Source organism: Mus caroli, unplaced genomic scaffold, assembly GCF_978045245.1.
Source record: "Mus caroli unplaced genomic scaffold, Mus_caroli_1 scaffold_18, whole genome shotgun sequence".
In the NCBI taxonomy this organism is placed as follows: domain Eukaryota; kingdom Metazoa; phylum Chordata; class Mammalia; order Rodentia; family Muridae; genus Mus; species Mus caroli.
The window spans coordinates 64168302-64192453 of record NW_028227273.1 but is presented as its reverse complement, the minus strand read 5'-3'; the positions used below and the strand labels follow the sequence as shown (position 1 = coordinate 64192453).

Below are 24152 nucleotides of genomic sequence, written 5' to 3'. Positions count from 1 at the left end.
CCCTGATGGCACCATATGCATGGAGAGGAAAGGATTTGGTGTGGGTTGTGTTGATGTCGTGACTTGACAGGGAGTGAACGTTATACCTCCAGCTTCCTTGCTTTCTTCTTCCCCAGCGTGGATCCAGCTCCTCACACATATGTCCACAAGGTCCTTAGAAACCACAGCCAGAGAGGCAGCTCAGCAGCTGAGAGCACTGGCTGCTCTTCCAGAGGACCCATGTTTGCAGCACCCACATGATAGCTCTCAACTGCCTGTACCTCCAGGTCCAGAAGCTCAGAAGCCCTCTTCTAGCCTTGGCAGGCACCAGGCACACACACATGTAGTATACAGACACACAGCCAGGCACCACACCCACACACTTACAAAGCCCTTTGCTGTCTCTTTCCAGATCCCAGACCAGGCTCGAGTTGCTCCTTCCTCTTCAGACCCAAAATTCAAGTTTTTTGAATTAATCAAGGTAAATCCGATTCATATGGCAACACATAAGTGGCCTTTTTTCTAGGGTGGACAGTGTCACCCTGGCTTCTGTAAGGCTTGAGAAGGCGTCAGCCTTGGACCTAAAGGGTGGTCTAGTTTCCCCAGTGTATGTAGGGTTTCCCAAGAGCTCCCTAGGCTGGCAACAGCATTCTGCTACCAAAGGGCGTGCTGGCTGCTGGGGTCCAGCCCCAGCCATTGACAGGGTGGCCCAAGAGGAGAGAAGGAGTCTCAAGGGAGGAGTGAGTCAGGTGTTGTGGTCAGGGGAATCTTGTAGCACTGACTGACTAGCAATCAGGTTGTTTCTTTCTTTATACAGGTTTCACAGAGCAAAGGCAGACTAATAATTATCCAAGAAGTACAGATTGTATCATTTTGTCTATGGACATATGTTTGACCTTTTTTTTTTTTTCACTACATGGCTGGGGTTACAAGTTCAGTCACAATTAGAAAGTACAAATAGAATAGATTTTATTCTTTTTTTTGAGACAGGGTTTCTCTGTAGCTCTGGCTGTCCTGGAACTCACTCTGTAGACCAGGCTGGCCTCAAACTCAGAAATCCGCCTGCCTCCGCCTCCCGAGCTCTAAGTGTATTGTAAAAAGAGGCTTTGAATTTGTTATCTGTTCTTAAAATGTAGGGTCATAAGGGATTTGTAGGGGGAGATAGGGATAGTGGGATGATCTGAGGCAGGAGAACTGTGTAAAGGAGCCACATTGGGCTGGCCTGAACCATCTTCTCCATCCTGTTTTTGGTGAGCTAGTCTTGAGTTTTTCTGCTATTAGCCTCCAGCTTTTTCTAGGGCATCGCTTGAGGCTGGCCTAGTTGTGGCCATTGTGTTGGTTTTGTGAGGGTCAAAGACTAAAGAATGAGGTTCAAGACTTTTCTGAATGGGGTAGAGAGATCATTCCTCTGCTCTCAGGCCGACTGGTGGACAATCCTCACTTTCGGTGTCACTGAGAGTGTGGCTACCTATTCTAGTGACATTCCCTGGTAAATCCATCGTGCTTTGGATTCTGTGTTCTTCCTTTCTTAGTTTCTCCTAGTAGGTCCTAAAGGAATACTTGAAATGGATGGCATAGATACTATTCAGTGATGAGTCAGGTAGAGAAGAGGATATAGGGGAGCCTGCTTCTGAGAGCAGATGACGCCTGTGCTTCACCTCTGCCAGCCTGTCCCAGCAGCCCTTTCTCTGATCCATGCCACAGGACACTGACATCAATATCTTCAGCTACAAGCCCACACTGCTCACTGCCAAAACCCTGGAGAAGATCCGTCCTGTGTTGGAGTATCGTTGCATGGTGTCTGGCAGTGAGCAGAAATTCCTCCTGGGCTTGGGGGTAAGTCAGCAAGCAGCTGGCCTCCTGTTGGCTTGGGGTGGTAGCAGTGCCCTTTGTGTATAGATGTAGACAGCTTCTGGCCACACTGTATGTGTTCGTTCCATTGGCATCAAAGAGGTCTTCCTTGAAACTTTACTTCCCTTCTTGCCCAGACTTAGCACCCACTCATGCTTTTGTTTCTTCATTTGTTGGTTTCTTTCCCACTGCCTAATCTTGCCTGGCTGAAGGGAAGGCTGTTGCTTTTCTTGAGATGCAGAGCCAGTAAGTAGGTCATCTGGCTGATCCTGGGTGGCCAGGTCTCTGCAATCCCACCCCTGCCATTCATTGACTGTCAGGAAGACACCTCTTTTCCTCTTTTGGGCCAATGGGGGCTAATGGAAGGAGGGACGATGAGCCTGTTAGCTTCACATCTTCCTTGGCGAGGCAGCCTTTGTGCTTTCCTACCCTGCATCACGGACTTGACTTCTCTCCAGTCACTTCTTTGTGTCCATGCTTCGTCTTGTTCTCCTCTTGCTTTCTCTTCTTCCTATCATACTAACCTCCACATGGACATTGAACTTGATGAAGGTCTTTTGTGGGTGGAAGTAGAGAAGTGTCATAAAACTCATCTCCCCTAGACATTTGCTCCTGAAATTAGCCAGTCTTTGTCTGCTTGGAGCTGCCAAGAAAGCTTCTTTGAGAACGAAGCCTTTCATTCCTTAGTCTCTATAACCTCCCTCTCTCTGCCTGCAGAAGTCCCAGATCTACACTTGGGATGGCCGCCAGTCAGACCGTTGGGTGAAGCTGGACCTAAAGACAGAGCTGCCCCGGGACACACTGCTCTGTGTGGAGATTGTGCATGAACTGAAAGGGGAGGTCAGCAGGATTTCTGTTCACAGACAGCCCTGAGGCAGGAGGATGGGGGCCTGTGAAGACTAGCCTAGACAAACCACCTGAGTTTGGTTTCATATTGTGGTAGAATAATTCCCTCTAAGGCCTTGTACTGTGGGAGGTACTGGGAAGGGGCAGACTCAGAAAATCTGTCGTCAGTCCTTGGATTCTACTAGGTGTTTAGTAGCCAATTTAGTTCATAACCAAGAGTCCCTTAGGAAAGAAGAGACCTGCCATTTTTGGGAACTTTGAGTAACTACAGGACAGGTGTGACATTCAGAATACTCTGTAAACAGGCCACAGGGGAGGCTAGCTCTGGTTAGAGCAATCATGGCGGCAGTCTCCCTGGATTTGAGGTTCAGGAGGGCTCCCATCCCTAAAGCCTGCTCTCAAGCCCAAGCTAGCCTCTGCTCAGGACCAGTGGGCAGGGAGGCTAGATGCAGCCTTTCCCCAGCTTAGCTATGTGTGGTTGAACACCAGCATGGCACACACGGTAGGCAGAGTAGGCCAAAGGCCTGCACCTGCACAGTAGACAGCATGCTTGTCGTTGTAGGGGAAGGCCCAGCGGAAGATCAGTGCAATCCACATCCTTGATGTCCTGGTGCTGAATGGCAGTGACGTCCGTGAGCAGCACTTCAACCAGCGGTGTGCCGGGGCCCTAGGGCAGGGAGGGCAGGACTACTCATGTCCATGACAGGCTGGGCCCAAAGGCAGGAGGAAAGACCAGTTAGTTGGCCTTGCAATTTGCTAAGATGTGGGCCTTAATTGTCAGATTCTAGCACATTGCATCATGCCACAGTTGCTTAGATTATTGAGGTCGTTTTTGTGTAAAGATTGAACAAGGGTAATCTTGTTTGAAGAGGGAGGGTTTCTTCTAAAACTCATGGCCAGAGTGTGGGCAGTCTCAGTTTAGTGTTCCTGGGCTAGAGTGACAGAGCATGTGTGTAATGTGACAATACTTGAAGTCCTCATGGAGATGACTGAACACAGCAGGACATCTTAGGAAAATCAGAGGTCAGAATCCAGAGGATAGATTGGGCTCTGAGGGCATGAATGCTGCCATTCGGATGGTTTGTGTAGGTCTGGGTCCTCTCACCTGTCTGGTGGAAATGCCTTAGTACAGGTAAGGTCCCTGCCTTGCCTCTAAGGATTATGTTTGTATTATAGAATTCAGCTTGCTGAGAAATTTGTGAAAGCAGTCTCTAAGCCCAGCCGGCCAGACATGAATCCTATCAGGTGAGTATGTCGTTCTCCTTCCAGAACCCGTGGGCTTAGGGCTTTCTGTCGCTTGTTTCTCCTCTGTGGCATGACAGGGTGCGGTGGAAGGATGGGTTAAGATTTCCTCATTTGAGATGCACATGTCTGCCCTGTGAGTTACCCATTCACATTTGAACATCCTTAGCTGACTGCATGGAACGGGGATTTGACTATGAAACTTGGTGCTTGAGGATAAAGAGGGCCCTGTCAGCAGTCAGCATTAAGGTGAAAGTTCCAGGCAGGAGGAGGGAGGGTAAGTGGAGCAGACTAGCTTCTCCAGGTCAGAGGCTGCTAGAGTACTGGAGGGTATGGTGCTTACACCTACATTAGCACAGAAGTGTTGGTCATACTAATCAATAAACTTAGAATTGAACCCAGCATTGAGGATGTAGAACAGTCTCAAAGTGAGCTTAGTCTGTGTTGTATGATGTCCTGCCTGCTGGTTTCAACAGGCAGCTTACTCAGGAGCAGTTCCCAAGGCAGGTTTGGTACCCCCAGATGCGGAGGGCTGGGCCTCAGACTAGAGCCCTATTCCCTGTATAAGGTCTGTGCCTACAAGAATAGAACTACCAGGGCTATTTAATTAAGCTGTGGGAAGACCTAACATCAATGTAGATGTAGCCAGGACTTGTGGCCTGTAGTATGAGGAAAGGTTATTTGAGGATAAGGGTATGGCTAGAGAAATGTGCCTGCAATATTTTTCCTCTTTTAACCCCCCTGTCTTCAGGACTTCCTGCTGAATCCCAGCTACTGGTGCAGTCCCAGGGGCCTATGTGGTAGCTTTGAAACCTAGGCAGGCTGTAGGATAGTAATGCCACTGGCTCAGCAGCCTCATTTTTGTGGGCTGCTGGTTGCAGGGAGGGTCTGAGGACAAGGGCAGGTGTGGCCCTCCCTATCATGCCTTTCATGAGCATATCCCAGGAAGCTCTGTCATCTGCTCTGCTCACAGGGTGAAGGAGGTGTATCGGCTAGAAGAGATGGAGAAGATTTTTGTCAGGTGAGTAACTTATCCATATGCTTTAGATTGGTGGTGGGATGTTTAGCTGAGTCAAGACTCATTTTATCTGCAGGGTGGGTTATAGAGCTGGCCCTGGCACTGCCTACCACACACTTATACTCCCTCTCACTGATATCCTGGTGAATCTCAGCTGTGAGCTAGCTCAGCACCTATCGGGAAGGAAGCAGGGTGACTTAATGTCAGGCAGAAGTTTGGTCAAAATTAATACTGGAATAGTTAAGATTGTCCTTGCAAGGAGTAGAGATGATGCAAGCTGCTTGGAACCCTAAATCTTAACTCACAGACTGAGCCCAGAGTGGGCAGTGGGCATAGATGTGTTTTATATGCCTTCAGTGTGCCTACCGCACTCAGCAAATGAGTCCCACTGTGAGAGAGCTCCATAGTAGTCATCTGAAGACCAAGTGGTGGAACTGCTTTCCGATTTCCCATTGGCATGGTTGAGGGGCAGTATCTCTGCACCTGCTGCTTGTCCGGCGTGCAGAGCCTGTGCTCTACCCTCAGCTCTGCCACAGGTCTCCCTAGCACGGCTTGGAGCAGTATTGGTTTCTTCTGCCAAGCCAGGATAGGATAGTGGGATTCGTGTCACTGTGACTAGCATGCCAACTCTGTCCTTGTGCACATGCTTCCTGGATGCCTGTCCATTTGGGGAGACCAGGCTAGAAATGAAGCTCATCAAAGGCTCTGGCGGCACCCCAAAGCTCAGCTACACAGGACGTGACGACCGGCACTTTGTGCCCACAGGCGTATACATTGTCAGGACTGTAAATGGTAGGTACTGAGGGACTGTCCCTGCCCCCTAGCCAGCAAGGGGAACTTGACTCAAGACTTCCTTGTTGAGGTGGACAGCAGTCAGCTGACAATTTCTGCGGTACCTGCTGGAAACACCCTCAATTTGGGCCTGTTCTGGCCTTTGGCTGGGAGTAGGGAGAGATGAAATTATAGATGCTCATAAGGTATTCTCAGCGGGTAAGCATGGCCTCTCCACTGTGTACCTCTATAGGCTGGAGACGTCACCCTTGTAATGCTGAGGACCAGGCTAGGCCTTGGGGAGGTTATAATCTGCCATTTGGGTGTGGCCATAGGAAGCTGGACGGACTAGGCAGGGGAAGGAAGGACGGGCACGCCCATGGGGACTGTCCTGAGTGCCTGCCCTTGTCTCCCTCAGAGCCATGGACCATGGGGTTCAGCAAGAGCAATAACAGGAAGTTCTTTTACAATAAGAAAACCCAGAAGTCCGTCTATGCTCTCCCTACAGAATCCATTGCCCCCTTTCAGTAAGTAGCCCTCCGTTGTCTTAGAACCCATCACTGCCATGCAGAAAGAAGCTGCCCCAAGTGTGGACCTGATTCATCCAGATCCTGGGTAGAGAGCTGACTGGCTAGGTGGTGGAGGGGAACCTGCCAGAGAGTTTGGAGGAACATGTTGTAGGAAGCTTGCCCCTTATGACTCAAGGTCTCAGGTATTCCTCCTTAAGACGTGTTGGTCAGATTGCTGCTGGACATGAGCTTCTATCGCAGCCCCAATAGGGCCTCAAATTAGCCATGAGCACTTGTTTCTGTAGCTGGCTAATACTGACCTTAGTGGAACAGGTGAGCTAGGAACACTAGTAGTCTAGCTGGATGCAGGTTGTGGCAGCAAAAGTTAGTTCTTGGAGGCATGGGAAGAGCTGGGGCCCACTGGGTGGAACCTTTAGATGCCAGAGGGGCATCTCTCAACTTGAGTCATTGACAGAACCCAGTATAAAAAGCACCTATCTGGGGATGTGCTAGTGGTTTCTTGGTCCTGCACCACCTAGATACAGCACTCTGATGGCTCCTTCCTCCACCCCTTTATAGTACCTGCTACTACAGCCGGCTCTTCTGGGAGTGGGGAGATGGCTTCCACATGCGTGACTCCCAGAAGCCCCAGGATCCAGACAAGCTGTCCAAGGAGGACGTTCTTTCCTTCATCCAGAGTCACAATCCTCTAGGCCCTTAGGGTTTCCACCTGATGAATGTCCTGTCATTCTTAAGGCAGGGCCCACTGTCTGGTTTCTTCTGCCTCTTGGAAAGGAACTGGGACTGTTCTCCCTGGTGGTAAGGGAGATGGGCTCCTCCCCATTCCCAAGGAGCTCTTTCGGGGCCTTAGGACACATCTGTGAAACTCTGCTGTCTGAGAACTGGCACCACCAGGAGTCAACCTTAAAAGCAGCTGCGCAAGGGCAGGTCAGCACTTAGGACTTATCAGAGGCATTCCCACTGGAATTTATCGACTCAGTGTTCTGAGTTCCATTTACTGCCCTTGAGAGCAATCAGGTCATTGTTTTGCCCCATTTCTACTAGGCCAGCCAAATATGAAGGCCCTTCATCACACGCTGGCCAGGAGCAGCTGTCATACCAATCAAAGTTGTTTCTTGTGATCTTTTCTTCACCCCAATCCTGGAGTTTGTCCTGGCAGGTCGGGAAGGAGTGTGGACCCAGTACCTTTCAAACATTCAGAGCTTTGGGTACTGGGTATAACTGCTCCTTGAGTTTCCACCTCTGTGTAAGCACTGGGCAGCTCCAGGGGAAGAGCAGCCTAAAAACCTGCTCTTTGACTTCCTGTCTCAGCAGTAACAGGAAGTTACTCTAGCAGTCTAGGCCAGAGTTCTGAGCTAGCAGTGGCTCCAGCTGCTCCTTCCTCTCCACTAGGAGGTACATAGCGATCTGTTTTGATTTGTCTATAGTCAGTCACTCCATTTCCTGTCTCTGTTAGAGGGAGGAATGGCAACAGCTTTGGGTTGGGGAGGGCATCTGTGGTTGTTTCTAATGGGAAATCTCTTTCAAGAGATGTTCATGCAGGCTCCCTAGGGCCCCATGCCAGCGCCAGACTGGTTTCCATGGAGATAGGGCACTGAGGCACCTGTGAGGTTGGAATTGACTCCACCATGGGAGGTCCCTTCCACCAGCCCCCAACACCAATCCTAGCAGCAAGTGCTAGGATGCCATATTTGCACCCAATTCTGGGTCTATCAGTGTGTCTTACAGAATCTTGGATCATTAAATGTATTTTTACTGCTCGTGTGGCTCTGTGCTGGGCTGCTGTTGTCCACAGTGCTGTGTAACTGAGGAAGGGGAGTGTTTGTGGAAGGCAAGCTTTTCCAGCTCCTGAGACTGCTGTCTGCTAGACAAGGAGCCCAAGGCTTATCCAAGTGCGGTTCCTGAATAAAGCAGAACTTGGGGGTGAATAAGCTCCCCCCATACCTCACTGCACGGCAGCACTGTAGCAGTCCAGGGTCAGTCTGTGTGACTAACATAGCAGAGGCTTCAGACCAATTACTGTCACTAGACAAGACAGGAGACAGGATCTTCTGCTGACTCTGGCCAGCCGCCTCCACAAGAGGCCACATTCTGCACAAGCCCCAGGTGAGAATTCCTTCACCTGAACGTCACATATGTTGGTGGGTTGCCTCCAGCCCATTCTGTCTTCATGTTTCACAGCCTGGTTTTACTTGGCGGGCTCCTGAATGAAGCAGTGAACATTCTTTCTCCCTTAGGGCCCTCTACTGTGAGTGGAGCTAGGGGAGAATCCTAGGGAGCTGCTCCTGACTGACCGCCTCCTCCTCACTCCCACCCTACTCACTCTACTCACTGGCTCTTGTCACCATGTCAGTCTGGTCACTGCCATAGCTCTTGCTGGCCATGGGCACCTGCAGGCCTCCCTGGCCCTGTCTGTCTCTGGGAAAGGAGATCATTCCGCACACCCCCGGAACCTCCACGTCAAGCCCAAGCCACCTTTGCTGTGCATGCTGCATTTTCTTCAGTGGTGGTAATCACAGGCCAGGGCAGGCTGGAGCTGCAGGTGGCAGGCACAGTGCTTGCACTCCCAGCTGCACGTCTCCCTTCCTCCTGAATTGTACATAAGAATTTTGGAACATCCCTTCATCTTTGAGACAAGAGTGCCTCCCTTGCTAACCTCACCTTGTCAGCAGGAAATGGTTACCAGACAGCAGAGCCTGGGGCTCTTTATTGCCCCTCTACTAAGCAGAAGGAAGCAGTACCATGCCCCTCTAGCTGCTGGGGGTGGGGGGTGGGGCAACCACAGGGGACAGGTAGGTCCCCACCTCCGTGTGAGCTTAGTCTCTGGATGGGGAGTGGGAGGGAACCTGCGTGGCTGGAGATGGCTGACTCACATAGTCCAGTAAGCATAGAGCAGGGCGAAGACAGTGAAGATGGCCACGGAGAGGAGCGTGTTCTTCCGGTTCTCATGCCGAAGCAGCTTTAACTCCTTCTCTGGGAGGAAAAAGATGGAAACAAAACAGAACACTGGGGCTCACCTAGCTGCTTTTGTTTCCCAGAATGGACATTCTGATGAAAAGAGGCGTCTCCTTCCAGGCACTGTCCCCAAAACCCAGCCCTGTCTTTCACCTGCCCAGACCCTCATAATCCTTTAGTTAGACTTAGACATAAGACTTGCTCAACCACTCCTCTGTGAGTACAGTACAAGTATGTGTGAGGTGAGGCCACCTCTGAAAGCCATAGCAGGCATATGCTCAGCCTGCTACAGATAGCTCTACCGTGCTCATCCTTCAGGACAGCTGGGCCTCCTCAGGCTCACACTACTCCTGAATTCAACTGCTCCATTGGGTACAGGTTCTACCTTGCAAAGGCTAAACTGATGTCCTGGCCACCACCTCTAGCTGTGCACTGAACTAAGAGGAGAACTGGCAGCCCGCTTTGGGCTGAGTAGAGGTGGGATGGTACACATCTGAAGAGCTCTCTGCAGACCACAGTTCTAGCCTCAGGGCAGAGGGTGCTGGGCTCTGCCTAGCTCTGCTTCCAGCACCCAGAAGGTGGCAGCATTGCTCCACCCACAGAATGCCTTTCCTGCCCCGAGTAAGGACCATCATCTACCACACCCAGTCTAGGTTGTTCTGGTGGGGTGCGACATGAGATGCAGAATCCAGTGTCTGTAGACGTGGGCCTTTTTCCTGGACATGGCCCAGATACCCCAAAGAATACAGACCCCTTGTTACTGCTTCACTGCTTCCTCCTTTAGAAAAAAAAGAAAAAAAAAAGAACCATTTTCTTCCCAGGTGCCAGGACCAGGCTGGTGACAGGAGGGAACTTTCTTACCATACTTGGAGGCTTTGTTCATGAGGGTGTTTTTCTCCTTCTCCAGAGACCTCCTGTGGGGAAGGAGTTTACAGCTCAGGCCCTTTTTTTCTGTCTTAACCAGAGAAACAGTAATTCTTGTCTGTTTGAATAAGGAAGTCAAAAACTTAGGGTACAGGAGTTGAAACTCTAAAGTTAGGGGCCATTCTGCCTTGGCTTAGAGGGTCGTGACTGGATGGAGGCATTACCTGTCCTCAGGACTGAGCTCTGCCCTGTAAAGCTGGGAGGTCACGGCCTCCAGGTCCTTCCGACACTGGGACAGCTTTTCCTCTAGCCCGTCAATCTGAAATAGACAGAGGCACTGAGCTTTCTGGACACTGGCACCTCAGAGGGACTCACCTTTAGGGGCCCCCACCCTGCCTGTGCACCCCATGTCTGTACTGGACAGGGCACAGGTTGAGGGTGAAGCAGAACCCCAGGTTAGCTGTGTCTTGTAGGAACAGGGCACCAGTTGTTTCCACCAGAGCCTGGTACCCTGTAGCATCTCCCTGTGGTGTGTACTCAAGGGAAAAAGCACTGCAGAGCCAGTCCCAGGTCCTGAGCACTCCACGTGGCGTGGGAGGGGTTAAGTGTCAAGGCTGCTTCCTTGTAGATATCCTAACAATGCAGTCTGTGTTGTCACAGGGACATTTTTCTGAGAATCAATAAAAATTGGCGAAACAATGCAACTTAAAACCACCCCTGTTTCTCTCTGATGTGGCTCTTGGGCAGAAAAGTTGCTCTCACCAAGGTCAGCAAAACTCAATGGCAAAGTAGCCAAGCTCCTGGAAGCTGGAGAGCTGCCAGACGTACCTTCTCCCGTTTACTCGGTCAGTTCAGAGCTGTGATCTCAGAAGATACCCAAGCTGTGGGAAAATGACTACCCACACCTGTGTGCCATGTCATGCGCCTGGCCTTCACTTGGTCTCCGGGTGGCTAAAGTGGTCTCTGGCTGGGTCTAGGCTGGCTGGTTAGCACCCTGCTTTTTGGCAGCTGGATGTGTTGAAGGCTCCTTAGGTCCCTGTAACACTCTTTTTCCATCTCCGACTTCACCCACATCCCCAGGAGAGACAGCAAACAGGGTTCCCTAGATGGAATCTTTTTTCTGAGGAGTCACAGGCCCTTCTGTCGGTCTCAGCCCCACTCCTTATTGGAGCTACCCCTGGAAGACTCTTCCCTCCTAAGCAGGCTGCTCAGAGTCTGAATGTCCCAGGCCACTAGTCTGGGGCTGTGAATCAGGAAAGTTAAGTGTCTGGGCCCCTGGCCAGCAGCCATCTCAGACAACCCTTTCCTGCAATGGGGTCAGGAGGGCTCTATGCATGGAACAAACTGCAGAGCGTCCAGGTTACCTCATGGCTAACTGTACCATCTCTCTGCTGATGAATACCAGCCTCAGCCAGTGGTCCCCAGAGAAGCCACAGCCGCCTTTGAACTGCACTGTAGGGAGGTGAACACAGGAGAGCCAGGCTTGGGGAAACAGTCTGATATAGGTACTTCTAGCCGCCATGACTGCCTGGCCCCAAGAATGCTTGAGTCCTCAGTTTCTTAGGCCACCTGCCACCTCTGTGCCCAAAAGGCCTGGTCTGCAGTCTTCCCTATTTGTGGCTAGAGTGAGTGGCACCTCAGTGTGGATGGACTGAAGGGCTGGGGACAGGGACAAACTGATAGGAATTTAAACTACTGACTTTTGAAAACCTTGGGCTCACTAAAACAAGAAAACAGCTGTGCTTGCACACAGCTAACACAGCTTGCTCCAGATGTCCAGTTCAGGTTCAGTTCTCCCTGCTGCTCTTTGGGCAGGGCCTGGGAGGGATCAGGTTAAGGATTTCCATCCCTGAATGCCTCTGGAAGGTGCCCAGGTGCCCAAACAAGTGGTAATTGCCCCGGAACAAGGCCAGGCGCTCTTGCTGAGCAGTCTTACAGCTGAGGCTATGGCCAGGCTGCTCTGCCATCATGCTCTGGACAGGGCCTGAGGGGCTGGCAGTCAGGGGCCTTTATCTGAACAAGCCCAATTTATTTGCAGTTACACTGAATATCCCCACTTTCATTTGCCACTTTTTAATGAGGCTTAAATGGGCGAACACAAATCAAGGTTTTAGGGACTCAGTTCTGACCTCCCTCTATGAATATTTATGTCCTGCTGACAGTTCTGATTCCCTTCTAAATATTAAGTTCTCTTTATAACGGCCTGTAGGCTGCAGGGGAGGGGGATGCAGGAGGCTGGGTGCTGAACCTGAAGGAGGCTTTTCAGCAAGCAGCAGATTCATCCTTAGAAGGGGTCTAGACACCAGCTACAGAAGGCAAAGTTAGAAACTAGTAATGGGGCAAAGAGTCCGGGAAGCAGGCTGTGGAGACAGGAAGGAAGGGATGGTCCTGATGCTGGTTTTAGATGTGACTGGGAGCCACATAGGTGGCTGCAGAGCAGACTTAACCCAAAAGACAGGTCAAAAAAGCAAGAAAAGACCAGAAAATGGACCTTACGGAAAGTCCCCAGTTGGAGTGCTCTCAGGCACATGGGTTATGGCTGCTGATTGTTCTCCTTGGGTCACTCCCTCCCTGCCCTCAGGCCAAAGGAAGCCAGGCCCAACAGCTATGAGCTTTAGGATCAGAATAAGGAGACAGGTCTCAGAAAGATTCTAGAAGAGTAGGGTCAGGGCTGGGCCAGCAGTTGGACTGAAAGCTGGAAGCTTAAAAATGGCATGGGATATCATGGGAAGTGCCAGTACAGGGCTCCAGCTGTAACTGGTCACTTGTCACTTGTGAATGAATGACAGGCTCCTTAAGATTGCTTGTGCCTCAGGTGACAGACATCTCAGAGCTGTGAGGATAAGGATGAGCTTAGAAGAGCACTTCACATAGGTGAAGTTTAGTACCAGCTGCTGTTAAAAGAATGGTACTCACTGGCTCTGTGGTGAGAGGAACACCATGAGGGCAGTGGGGTTGAGGGTGGCATGAGAAGCCCTGCTGCAATGGGCAGGCAGCAGCGGGAGGGAGCTTCGTTGGCAGGAGATGGCTGGTCCTTTGTCTACGGAGGGGCAGTAGGGACAGCAGGGCCTCCACCCTGAATCAGCCCACCAGCTGGCCCAGAACATGGCACATTGGCAACCTCTGTAATCTTGGGGAAATGATGCTAGGATAGGTTCAAGTGACAAAGGCCAGGTGTGGGGGAACCCCTAAGGGTGAGGCCAACAGAGCCCCAGGCAGAGCCCCGAGGCCCAGGGAAGCAGTAGTCCTCTGAGGAAATGCAGCAACATAGCGGCCCTGGCAGCCAGTAAGGCTGCAGTAGGATGGGTATCCTGGGGATGTGGCAGAAAGAGGTTCAAACAGAGATGGGAGCTATTCCAGTGGACCGGGAAGGCCATCGGGCCACCCAGAGCACCTGCCTGGCAGAGAGAGCGGCCGCTGGCTACTCAGGCTAACCTGGAACTAAAGGGGGCAGCGTGGCCCTGGGAAATGGGTGTTCCCTGTTAGACTACGAAACATCCATGTTCACACCCAGGAACAAGGTGGTATCAGAGAAAAGAGGAACCAGTGGCTAAGCAGGCTGGCAATCTTCTAGAAGGAGCAGAGATACTGAGACACAAGGGTGGAGCTGGAGTTTCTGAGCTAGCAAACTTCTGGCTCGGAGGCACCACGTACGCCCCCGTGGAGCAGTTTGGTCTTATAGAGACGAGCCTGGACCCAGCAGTGACTAGGCAGTAGCTAAGCCTGTCTGGAGGCAGGGAAGAAGCAGCAGATAAGGTGGAGAGGGGAGGGCACAACCCTCAAGACTGGTGGAATAGTTACTATTGTGAGGCCTGCACTGTAGTCTGGGTAAGAACAGAGGCCGTTGGATATCTGCAGCTGAGCAGGACTCAAGCCAGCTGCGTAGCTTAGTGTGCTGGGAGGGAAGAACCGCTGGAAGTGGATGTCAGAGCCTCTTCAAGGGCTTCCCTCTCCAGCCCACAGCTCTGAGCCTGTCTGCTCCAGGTGAGGGCGCCCAGCCCCAGGCCAGACTAAGAGCCCCTCCCTGACTCAGGAATATAGCCTTACTCCCAGAGCTTTAGGCAAGTCTCCCTGGGGTCCTATGCTCTGTAAAACCACTGTGTTAAGAGAAACTGTAAAATTCATCTGAAATCCCCAGGAGGCATCTTTTCAGAGGATGGAGCCTCCAGGAATCAAAGCCCCAAATAGGCTCCTCAGAGGCGGGAACTCGTGGCACTTGCACAGACAGCTGCCCCAGCACAGGTCAGGTCAGGCCCCACAGGGTGCCAGCTCTAGGGCTGCAGCAGGAGCATGGGCAGCTTTTATTCCTTTGATAAGCAGGAGTCAGCAGGAGCCACAGGCTCTTCAGTAGGAGAGTGAAAAACTGAATATAACACTCAACAGAGCACCTGGACATCAGAAAGGCAATGCCTGGCCCGCAGTACTGCCACTGCAGCTACCTGAAGGCCAGGCTCTACTGGGAAAGGGCAGAAGTTCCCCTGCAGCTTGCACACCACCCGCCCACTCAGTTTTCTAGGTTGAGAAGAGGTTTCTGCCTCTCAAGGGCCTTGGCTCCTGGGAGCTTCTGGCCAGCCAGTGACAGGAGGGTGGGAAAGGACTTGCCTGGGGGGCCAGGTCCTGGGCCATGCTCCACCCGACTGGCCAGGAGCTGGCTGGGTACTGAGGACTTAGATGGTGTCATGAGTCTGGATGAGGACAAAAGGAGCAGCACTGGGAACCAAGAGTCCAAAAGATGGATACAACACCTGGAACACATCTGCAGCACTGCCAGGTGCCAGGCTCTGTTCTAGACACTCCACACAGAGGAGGATGGCAAACAACCAGCGTCCACGTCTTACAGACAGGCAGACTTGAGTAAGGAAGCAGCTTATCCAGGTGTGTCCTCTAACCTCATCACCCCACAGCAGAAAGCTGTGACTTTTTAGCCTAGAAGGTAACTTCCACCCCCCATGCCCTAGGATGGGCAGCTGTGGACATTCAGTCTGACTTTGCATCCACCTTGCAAAGGGGCTGTCACTACTGTGCAGAGAGCCAACTCCCAGTAGAGATGATTAGCAGCTTGGTAGAGGTTACACGGCCGAAGGTGGTGGGATTAGGTCCTGGTCCGTGCACTTTCCTCCAGTCTTCTCCAGCACCACCATGGAAAACAACCACAACCAACAAGGACTAGTGACATTCAGAAAAAGAGTCAAGCACAGCCCCCGAACCTGTGCAAGTCTGTTGGTCTGGCTTCAACAGATGCTCTCCTCGGGGTGACCTTGTGCCTGGCTGTGCTTGGTCTCTTTTCACACAACAGATGCGCTGCCTGGAAGGACCTGCCTGCAGTCCATGTGCTGGGAGATCGAGGCGCCAGGAGCCTGGCGTCTGTCTGCATACTAAGCTGACTGTCCCTTCACAAACACCCTCCCCCACATTGCCACGCTGTCAAAAGTACCCTCCCAAATGCACACAAAACATGTCGGAGTTTGGATAAGGAAGTGTGTGGGCTAGCTAGTAAACCCTCTCCATCCCCAAAGGGCATCGAAGCTTCCTCCTCTTGTAATTCACTGCCTGGGAAGCTGGTCCAAGAAATCCACTCATTTTCACACATCAGGAGCCCTGGGATGTTTACTGTAATGGGTAAAGGCGATAGACCGCCTACCCAGATGGTCCCTGGCAATACCACTGGGGCTTTCCATCTGTGGCCTCCAAGCCACACAGCCATGTCACAGGGGACAATGTACCTTATCTTCCAGGTAGCCAGCTTCAAACCTAAGTGGCTGATCCCCATGACATTGGTTAAGTGCTATCTTTCCGTGGAGGAGGCTCTCGGAACTGTCAGAAAGCAAATCACCAGAGCTCCCAATCAACAGGCCTGGTGTAAACTTTCTCTTCCAGGCACAGCATGCTGGTCAAGAAAGTGGGCCTCCCAGTATCTCGTACGTGACTAGTGACAGCAACCCCACCCACCCCGGCTCGGGAGGATGAGGGCTGCAGTGGTCCAGTAGAGCTGCCAAGGTCAGCACAGGGAGGGGCTATACAGCTTTGGAAGTCGCTCTGCAGGCCAGACCTTGCCCTAAGCCTTCAGCTGCTCTAGGCCAAAATGGAATCTGGGGTTTGGTTTCTTTTCTTTCTCCCCAGATCTATTTTTTGATAAACTGGCAAAAGCTTCTCCATCGCTGAAAGGCTCAAAGCATTTTTCAAGAGCTGGCATCCGCCCCGTGCCTTATGAATTCATTAATTAGGACGCTGGCAAACAGCCACTCCACACATGCTGACATCCAGCAGTGTTAGGTAATGAGGTTTTAGTCTCCTGACCCCCGTTAAGTGGAGCGGTGCCAGATGCAGGCTGCCGAGAGAATCACCTGCCCAATGGCGACCTGTCGCCTCCACCTGAGCAGGTGAGGCTCATTTAGTGGTCAACAGGCCCTGAACAGCCCACGTGCCAGACTCTCCCAGCAAGGCAGCAGTTAGTGTCAGACCCCAACTCCACCCCCAGCCGGAATCAACAATGCCTTCTGCCACCTAGGCCAACTGGATAAGTACTTCCTTCCAGCCAGGACACTGCCTCTCACCCTGTCCCAGGAGATTGGGGGCTTTCCAATCTTTACACGCTCACCCTAGGACTCCGAGACTAACCGTGGTCAGTTAATGCAGGCTAAACCATTTCTTTCCCAAAGCCTCCACCTGCCCTGTCCTCTGTCTGCTGAGAACCAGGGGACATTAACTGCTTCCCATGTGCTTTTATCCCCCACTGAAGACACTGTTAGCTGGCCAGTCCAGCACCAACACCCAGCCCTTCTGCTCAGCTCACCTGCACTGCAGATGTTGGGAAAAAAAAAGTCTGTTGACAGCCAGGGTCACACACCGCTCTGCTCCAGGCAATGAGATGTTCCAGATGTCATCTGGGAGACTCCTAGGAGTTTATGCTTGGCTAGTTAAGAGCCTTGATTTATGGGTAAAATGTGATGGCTGAGCTATATGGCAGCTGTCTTGTGACTATGGACACAGTTAAGGGTATGCAGAAACACTAGCCCTGCTATTAAGTACTAGCTACTGAACAGAGCTGCACTTCTGAACCAGGGCAGGAGCCTAGCCATCATTCCCATGTGCGTTAAGACACACACTCCAGTCTTCAGAAACCCGACAGACAAAACTCTCCAAATGGACAAGACTTTGTGTACTAGGACCAAATCTAGCCAAGTTATCTCCTTCAGGATGTTGGCTGGGGACTTAGCTTGGCAGCAGAGCACCTTCCAAGCATGCAGAAGGCACTGGGTTCAAACACGAGTGCCGCAAGGTGGAGGCAGCCGAGACTCATACTTAGTATCTTAAGGCCAAGTGGCCGAAGGCTGCAGGCCAGCTTCTATCACAGTTCAAAATGCAAGCAAGTTTCCTACCAGGCCGAACTTTCCCTGTCCAATTTGGGGTGGTGACTTCAGAATCTAACACACAGTCAGTTGTTCCTGACTGAGTCTCACAGGAAGCAGAGTTGGAGAGTTAAAAGGGGGCCTGGCTACCCTAGAGGTAACCACCTGGCACAGCTGGCCCGTGGCCACCCTCGAGTGAAGGCCACCTGCTTGGTAATTGTTTCATTACAACAAGTAAGCGAGGGCTGTTTGCAGGTGCCGAGATCTCACTTGTGGGCTTTTATTGCACTCGTCAGATTAACAAACATTTTTGATTAAATCACCACTTCACTAGCTCTGAGCGCACGACTTTTAATAAGAGGACAATATCTACTGCTACAGAGCATCAGTGCACATTCAATACTCAAGACCCGCTGGGGGCAACAGAAGAGGAAGCGGAGAAACAGCCAGATGCCAGGTCTCTGCGAAGGCCCAGGGTTACAGGTTTCAAAACCTTGAATATCCCAGCAAAAAGTCATCTTAGTGACAAAACCGAAGATACATGTTTTTATGTAGACATCTGTATATTTACCAATATTTAAAACATCCATGCAAACATCTGTAAGAGCGTAGTGTAACTGAGGGGGTAAAATGTGCTGGGGATATAGCTCAGTGCTAGAGGGCTTGCCTACTGTGCGGGTCTCTTGTTAAATCACAGCAGGTTCTTCAGTCACAGCTGACCAGAGCTACATACATGTTCTCAATACAAACCAGCCTTCAGTCAGTCCTGAGCGAGTCTTGTATTTGCCCTGAAACGTTACAAGCCAGGTCTCCAAGGTCTGTGCTGCTCTGGGTTCTTTTCCAGGCTCCCACAAACAGCTCATTAAGCTTTGATCACTAATGGTATTTCCAGCCCCAGGTTCTAAATGCCTCCACCATCCTCCCTAAACAACATGGTCAGCAGGTCTGCCACCGCAGTAACCCATGACCTTGGTACCAGGATCAGCTCTGGTTTGCTCTTCTGTTGCTGTGATAAACAATATGACCAAAAGCAACTTGGGGAAGAAAGGATTCATTTCAACTTAAATATTTATTTATTTATTTATATGAGAAAATCATAGTTGTCTTCAGACACACCAGAAGAGGACATCGGATCCCATTACAGATGGTTGTGAGCCACCATGTGGTTGCTGGGAATTGAACTCAGGACCTTAGGAAGAGCAGTCAGTGCTCTTAACCACTGAGCCATCTCACCAGCCCTAGCCTGCTTTCTTATACAACCGGGGACCACCTGCTCACAGTGGGCTGAGCCCTCCCACCTCAAATCATTTGCCCACAGGCCAATGTGATGGAGGCAATTTCTTGAAGGTCCTTCTTCTTAGATGACCCTAGTTTGTGTCAACCAGACAAAAAACTAGCCAGCACCCTACCATTCATAAGGCTGCAAAATGGGTAGATCTGCTCCCATATAAAACACTAAGAGAATACACGTTGTGTCAAACTTAAACACTTCAAAAGTTGATGGTGTAGCTCAATGGTAGATCACTTGCCTAGCAGGCAGGCAGCCCTGGGCTCTAGCCCTAGCGTAGGTAGAGGTAGATAGATAGAAGATTGATTGTGTCAGCCTGACAAAAGACAGGAGTTTCTCCTCCATATTACAGATGTAGAAATGAAAGCAGGAAAAAGGGGATAGATTTAAATGGTTGGGGTGATGAAGGAGCCACTGTCTGTCCTCCGCCACCTTATGCCAGGCATGCTCCGGGCACCTGACAGCCACATGGTGAGGAGAGGTGTGCTTTGCAGGGAGATCTGCTCCCTATTCCCCTGGTGATCAGACTGGGCATGTGGGCAGCTGGGCATGTGGCCTCTTAGCTGATGAGCCCAGCCCAGTCTCAGCTGCCCTGTAGGTAGTAGTGGGTGCACCTTGGTTCGTAGGAATAGAAAGTGGGCATTTCTGGGCCCAGAGTCCTTAGCGCATCGGGCACTTTCTCTATTCTCTTCTTGACGAAGAGCATGCCAGTGGGGTGGTCCTAATTTTGCTGATAAGATGGCAGAACCCTGATAAGCGAAAGGCTGTGGACAGAATATATGCCACTTCCTCTCCTTACAAAGAAGGGGGTTTTGGTTTTCTCACTATTGTTGTCTACGCTGACCTTAAACTCACGAGCTCCCTACCTCAGCCTCCTAAGCACACAATTAGCTTTAAATAAGGTCTCACCGGAGCTGCTACACTCACACTGCCCACGGCCGCCTTCATATGAAGACAGACTGGTTATATGATTGCTGTATTTTTTGTTTGTGTATTTGAGCCAGGATCACATGTAGCATGGGTTGAGCTGTGAAGGTCTTGTGATCTTCCCCTGATTCCCAAGTGCTGGGGTTACAGGCATTATGTCACCATAACTAGCCATAATAGTTCTTACGAATGTTTTGCTTATATGTTTGTGTACCACATACATGTCTGGTGTCCAGAGAGGCAAAAACAGCCCGTGCTCTTAACTACTGAACCTTCTCTCCAACCCCAGTACTGATATTCTTTAAAACTGAGCAAACATTAATTAACAAATACTAAAGTGGGCTGGGCTTCCATAAAGCTCTGGTCAACTCATGGTTATCATCAACTCATACAATGTTCTCTGATGTGTACTTCTTATTTAATAAACGTACAGTTCTCATTAGCGTTGAACTCACTGCCCAAAGGACCACATAATACTGAGTTGTTTCACGCCTGAAAAAGGGTTTATCTAACAAACCGATTGTCGCTCTAAGCCCCATCACAGTCCTGGAGCACTAGACAGCACTTCAGCGCGGTGCTTACGGATCCCTCAAAGTAGCAAAACCACCACTAAAGAGAACAAAAATGCAGCCAGGCATGGTGGCGCATGCCTTTAACCCCAGCACTTGGGAGGCAGAGGCAGGTGGATTTCTGAGTTCGAGGCCAGCCTGGTCTACAAAGTGAGTTCCAGGATAGCCAGGACTACACAGAGAAACCCTGTCTCGAAAAACCAAAAAAAAAAATTAAGAAAAGAAAAAGAAAAAGGATCACTGAGGAGATAAGTAACCTCTGGGAGGATGCCTTGAGGGCGTCCAATATTTTGACATTGAAGCCTGATGCTGTCATCTACAAGCATGCTGTATCACATTCCTAGATGTACTGGAACACCAGTGGCCTAAGGGCCCAGGCTGAACATGCGGAGAGGAAACGCATCCCCACTTCCAGGAAGCCCACCTGAGCATCATTCGCTGCTCTATCACCTTCACCACTTTAAACTGGCTTCCGCCTTTTCGTTTCCTTTCGGTGTTGCTCTGTAACCCAGGCTGGCTTAGATCTCTGAGCCCTGGGATTATAACCATGTGCCACCTATGTCCTGAGTTCTACGTAGACCCTCAGTTCCCTCATCTATATGAGCATAACAGACATGCAACGATTCATTGAACATGCAAACGAAACATGCATCAGACGGCTTTCTTTCCATGCATGACAAACTATTTTAAAGGCCTTCCCTAACACCAATTCTAGGAATCTCTGCAGATTTCCAAAGATCCTCAAGCTACAAGGCTGATACCCCACAGGAAAAACTTCCCCTCTCTGGAGATGTTTAAGCCACTAGCAGTATACTGGATAATAGCCTCGCACTCACCCTGGAGTCTTATTAGCTCCATGGTGGTCCCTCACCTACAAGTCCCGAACACCTTTGGTTCCCACCTGTCTCTTTCTGCTAAAGTCTCCCTTAGTCTCCGAGTCTCTCCTTTTAGAATACCCACTATGGCCTGTCTTCTTTGGGACTCCCCTGACCTCTGGGTTCTCAGCTCCATCACTGCCTTCCTCATCGTGACCCCTCACCTCCGGGCTATGCCCCTCACCTCAGGAGGTTCACTGGGCCCTCTCCCTTCACAGCCTCTCCCAAAGCCACGTCGCCCTCGCTTCCTCCCTCCGGCCCTCGACGTCGCAGCCGCCGGGCCGATCGACGCCCCTGCGTCGGCACACAGTGATTAACCACGTGACCCGAACCCGAACCCGATTTCTCCCCTCACCTCCTGAGCGACACCAAGATTCTCCCGCTTCTTTTTAGTCATATTGCTTGCTGTCTTTTTCCGCGCTGGACCAGCCCATTAAGTCGCAGGACCTCGTGCTTCTTTTTCATTGGTCGGCGCAGAGGAAGGAGGCGGGACTTCTGCGTCGCCATCTTGTTAAGGGGCGCGGCCATGTTTGTGAGGGGCGGCCGGGGGGCGGGGGGCGGGGGATTAGATGTGCAGGGAAGCAGTTTCAGGTCTACCCGTGGGTGGAGACCTCTTTACGCACTTGAGAGCTTTTTTCTTTCCTTCCTTCTTTCTTTTCAAACATCTTCCTTCTTGCATCCCTCAGGGCATCCCTGCACTGTTTTTTAGGCTATCCTTGTTTAAATGTTCTCGCTCCTGCAAGGCTCAGCCTGCAAGCCCTGGTCCTTCAGTCCCAACTTGAACTGCTCTAATATGGCCTTGCACCGTTAATCCTTTCCGTCCTGTGTTCTTTCGCCTTAGCTTGTTTTCTGGTGAAATGAGAACAGCCTGCAGACATCACGAAAGGCATGAAGAAGGCTCGCAGCGCGCCATGTTAGCCTGAGATTCCTAGGTCTCACCTGGGTTTCTGGCTTTCCTTTATAGGCTTGTTCATCCTTAGGATTTTAGAGTGTTTAGACCTGTGGACTTGGAGATGTTTTGACTATAACCCTACCACAGGACATAGACATAGAGCTGAGACCAAAGTTTTATAAGTCAGTACCTTTATTTTTCCATTTTTTATTAGATATTTTTAAATTTACATTTCAAATGCTATCCTGCAAGTTCCCTATACCCTCCCCCCGCCCTGCTCCCCTACCCACCCACTCCCACTTCTTGGCCCTGGCCGTTCCCCTGTACTGGGGCATGAAAAGTTTGCAAGACCTAGGGGCCTCTCTTCCCATTGATGGCCACCTAGGCCATCTTCTGCTACATATGCAGCTAGAGACACGAGCTCTGGGGGGGTACTGGTTAGTTCATATTGTTGTTCCACCTATAGTGTTGCAGACCCCTTCAGCTCCTTGGGTACTTTCTCTAGCTACAAGTCAGTACCTTTAGCATCTGTGAAATGCTATGGTATATATATATATTTTTTTATTTAAAGTGAGCTGAGCATGGTGGACATACGAGTAGTTTCAATTATTTAGGATAGTGAGGTGGTGCATTATTTAGAGTCCACAGTTTTGAAATCAGCCTGGACAACAGTGAAACGATAATAATAACAACAACTTTAATTTTTATTTATTTAATTTTTTTTAAAGATTTATTTATTTATTATATGTAAGTACACTGTAGCTGTCTTCAGACACTCCAGAAGAGGGCGCCAGATCTCGTTGCGGATGGTTGTGAGCCACCATGTGGTTGCTGGGATTTGAACTCTGGACCTTCGGAAGAGCAGTCGGGTGCTCTTACCCACTGAGCCATCTCACCAGCCCCCTAATTTTTAAAAAAATTGTGGTGTAACAAAAAAACTAAAAGTAGATAGATGTGGTCTGAAAGAGTGGGGATGTGGTTCAAAAAGCTGCCACAGATCCCACAGGTACCTACGTCCCATTCTTGTTCTGGATATTATCTCATACTGCAGGGCCTCTCTGTGCTTAGGGAACAGAGCAGACCTCTGTGCACACACAGCTCTGTCCTTCCGTGTCTCTTTCTAAAGATAAATTTGCCCCCCGTGGAATTACTAGGTCAGAGATGATGAGACCAGAATCGAAGCTCCTTGTTTTTACCCACTTATCTCCACTCCCGAGTCCGTTTCTCTATGTGAATAATAACCCCACCTCAGTGTTTGGAGGAGAAAAAAAAAATGTTTTCAGATCTGTGTTTTCTTCGTGATAGAGCCCTTGAGTGATGGGGCTGGAAGGGACCTGAGATACCATCTCGCTTGGCTGCCTGACTGCGACCCGCAGAGGGAACAGGTAGTAAATTCTACCTGAACAGGACGCAGGCTGCTGAAGTTGTTTAGTGCAGTTCTCAGCTTAACACCCGGCACAGGAAAATCTTCCTCGAGAACATTGTCTATCAGCTGTCAATCAACAACCCTTCCAGCATTGGTTCCGTCCCAGAAAAAACAGACTCTGCTTCCCAATTATCACAGGCGCTGGCCCAGGGGAGGTGAGAAGACGAGAAGGAGAAGCACTGTGTTCTTTTAGAAGTGGCTCCTTCTGTGTTTCTCTGGCACCAAGAAAAAGCCACAGAGCTCTGGGTGTGCCTTATGCGGGTCTCATCTCTTCCCAGCTCGGGACAAAGTCACCAAAGCGCACAACTTCCATGTCTTTTTTCAACAGACCTTCTCCTCTGGGTCTGATGATGGAATAAAATGCTCAAGACGAGGGGCTGGAGAGAGGGCACCACAGTTAAGAGCATTTTAGCCCCTGCATGGGACCTCTCGGTTCAATTCCCAGCATCTACACAGTGGGTTATTGTTTGTTTTTTTGTTTTTTGTTTTCGAGACAGGGTTTCTCTGACTAGTCTTGGCTGTCCTGGAACTCACTTTGTAGACCAGGCTGGCCTCGAACTCAGAAATCTGCCTGCCTCTGCCTCCCGAGTGTTGGGATTAAAGGTGTGAGCCACCACACCCGCCTTACACAGTGTTTAATGACAGCCTATAACTCCAGCTTATTAGCATCCGATGCTTCTGGTGTCCTCAGATGCTGCCTACACATGGTGGACAGACAAAACATGCAGGCAAAACTCTGAAGCACAAAAATAAAGTAAATAAATCTTTTT

The 24152-nt window shown here is 50.5% G+C and overlaps 2 protein-coding genes across 5 annotated transcripts in view; one reads left to right on the top strand and one right to left on the bottom strand.

The window, feature by feature from the left end:
* Cmtr1 (cap methyltransferase 1) overlaps positions 1–7997 on the top strand; it is a 42881-nt gene extending 34884 nt beyond the window's left edge. The window contains exons 16-24 of the mRNA XM_021149870.2: positions 392–460; positions 1684–1815; positions 2548–2670; positions 3239–3330; positions 3853–3921; positions 4892–4939; positions 5616–5728; positions 6126–6234; positions 6796–7997. Of these exons, the coding sequence (XP_021005529.1) occupies positions 392–460; positions 1684–1815; positions 2548–2670; positions 3239–3330; positions 3853–3921; positions 4892–4939; positions 5616–5728; positions 6126–6234; positions 6796–6937 (897 nt within the window). The 3' untranslated portion in view covers positions 6938–7997. The remainder of the gene's footprint in view (positions 1–391; positions 461–1683; positions 1816–2547; positions 2671–3238; positions 3331–3852; positions 3922–4891; positions 4940–5615; positions 5729–6125; positions 6235–6795) is intronic.
* On the bottom strand, positions 64–21507 carry Ccdc167 (coiled-coil domain containing 167). 4 transcript variants are annotated; one of them, XM_085832850.1, is made up of 5 exons: positions 21420–21507; positions 10281–10375; positions 10054–10106; positions 9111–9210; positions 64–153 (listed from the first exon to the last, which is right to left on the bottom strand). In XM_085832850.1, the coding sequence occupies exons 1-5, from the start codon at positions 21459–21461 to the stop codon at positions 132–134; spliced, it is 312 nt and encodes a 103-aa protein (XP_085688976.1). In that variant the 5' UTR covers positions 21462–21507; the 3' UTR covers positions 64–131. The 4 variants fall into 4 exon arrangements, with proteins under 4 accessions (XP_085688976.1, XP_021005531.1, XP_029326817.1 ...); XM_021149872.3 differs by lacking the exon at positions 64–153 and adding an exon at positions 8202–8826; XM_029470957.2 differs by lacking the exon at positions 64–153 and adding an exon at positions 8202–8440.
* Positions 21508–24152: the final 2645 nt, after the last annotated feature.

Bases quoted from the DNA above. Each gene is read 5' to 3' on its own strand.
- Ccdc167 (XM_021149872.3), bottom strand. From the start codon at position 21,461: ATGACTAAAAAGAAGCGGGAGAATCTTGGTGTCGCTCAGGAG. The intron at 9,211-10,053 runs GTAAGAAAGTTC...TTTTCCTCCCAG, and splicing joins GAACAAAGCCTCCAAGTATG to AGAAGGAGTTAAAGCTGCTT. The intron at 8,827-9,110 runs GTGAGTCAGCCA...TGTACAATTCAG, and splicing joins CTCTATGCTTACTGGACTAT to GAGGAAGGGAGACGTGCAGC.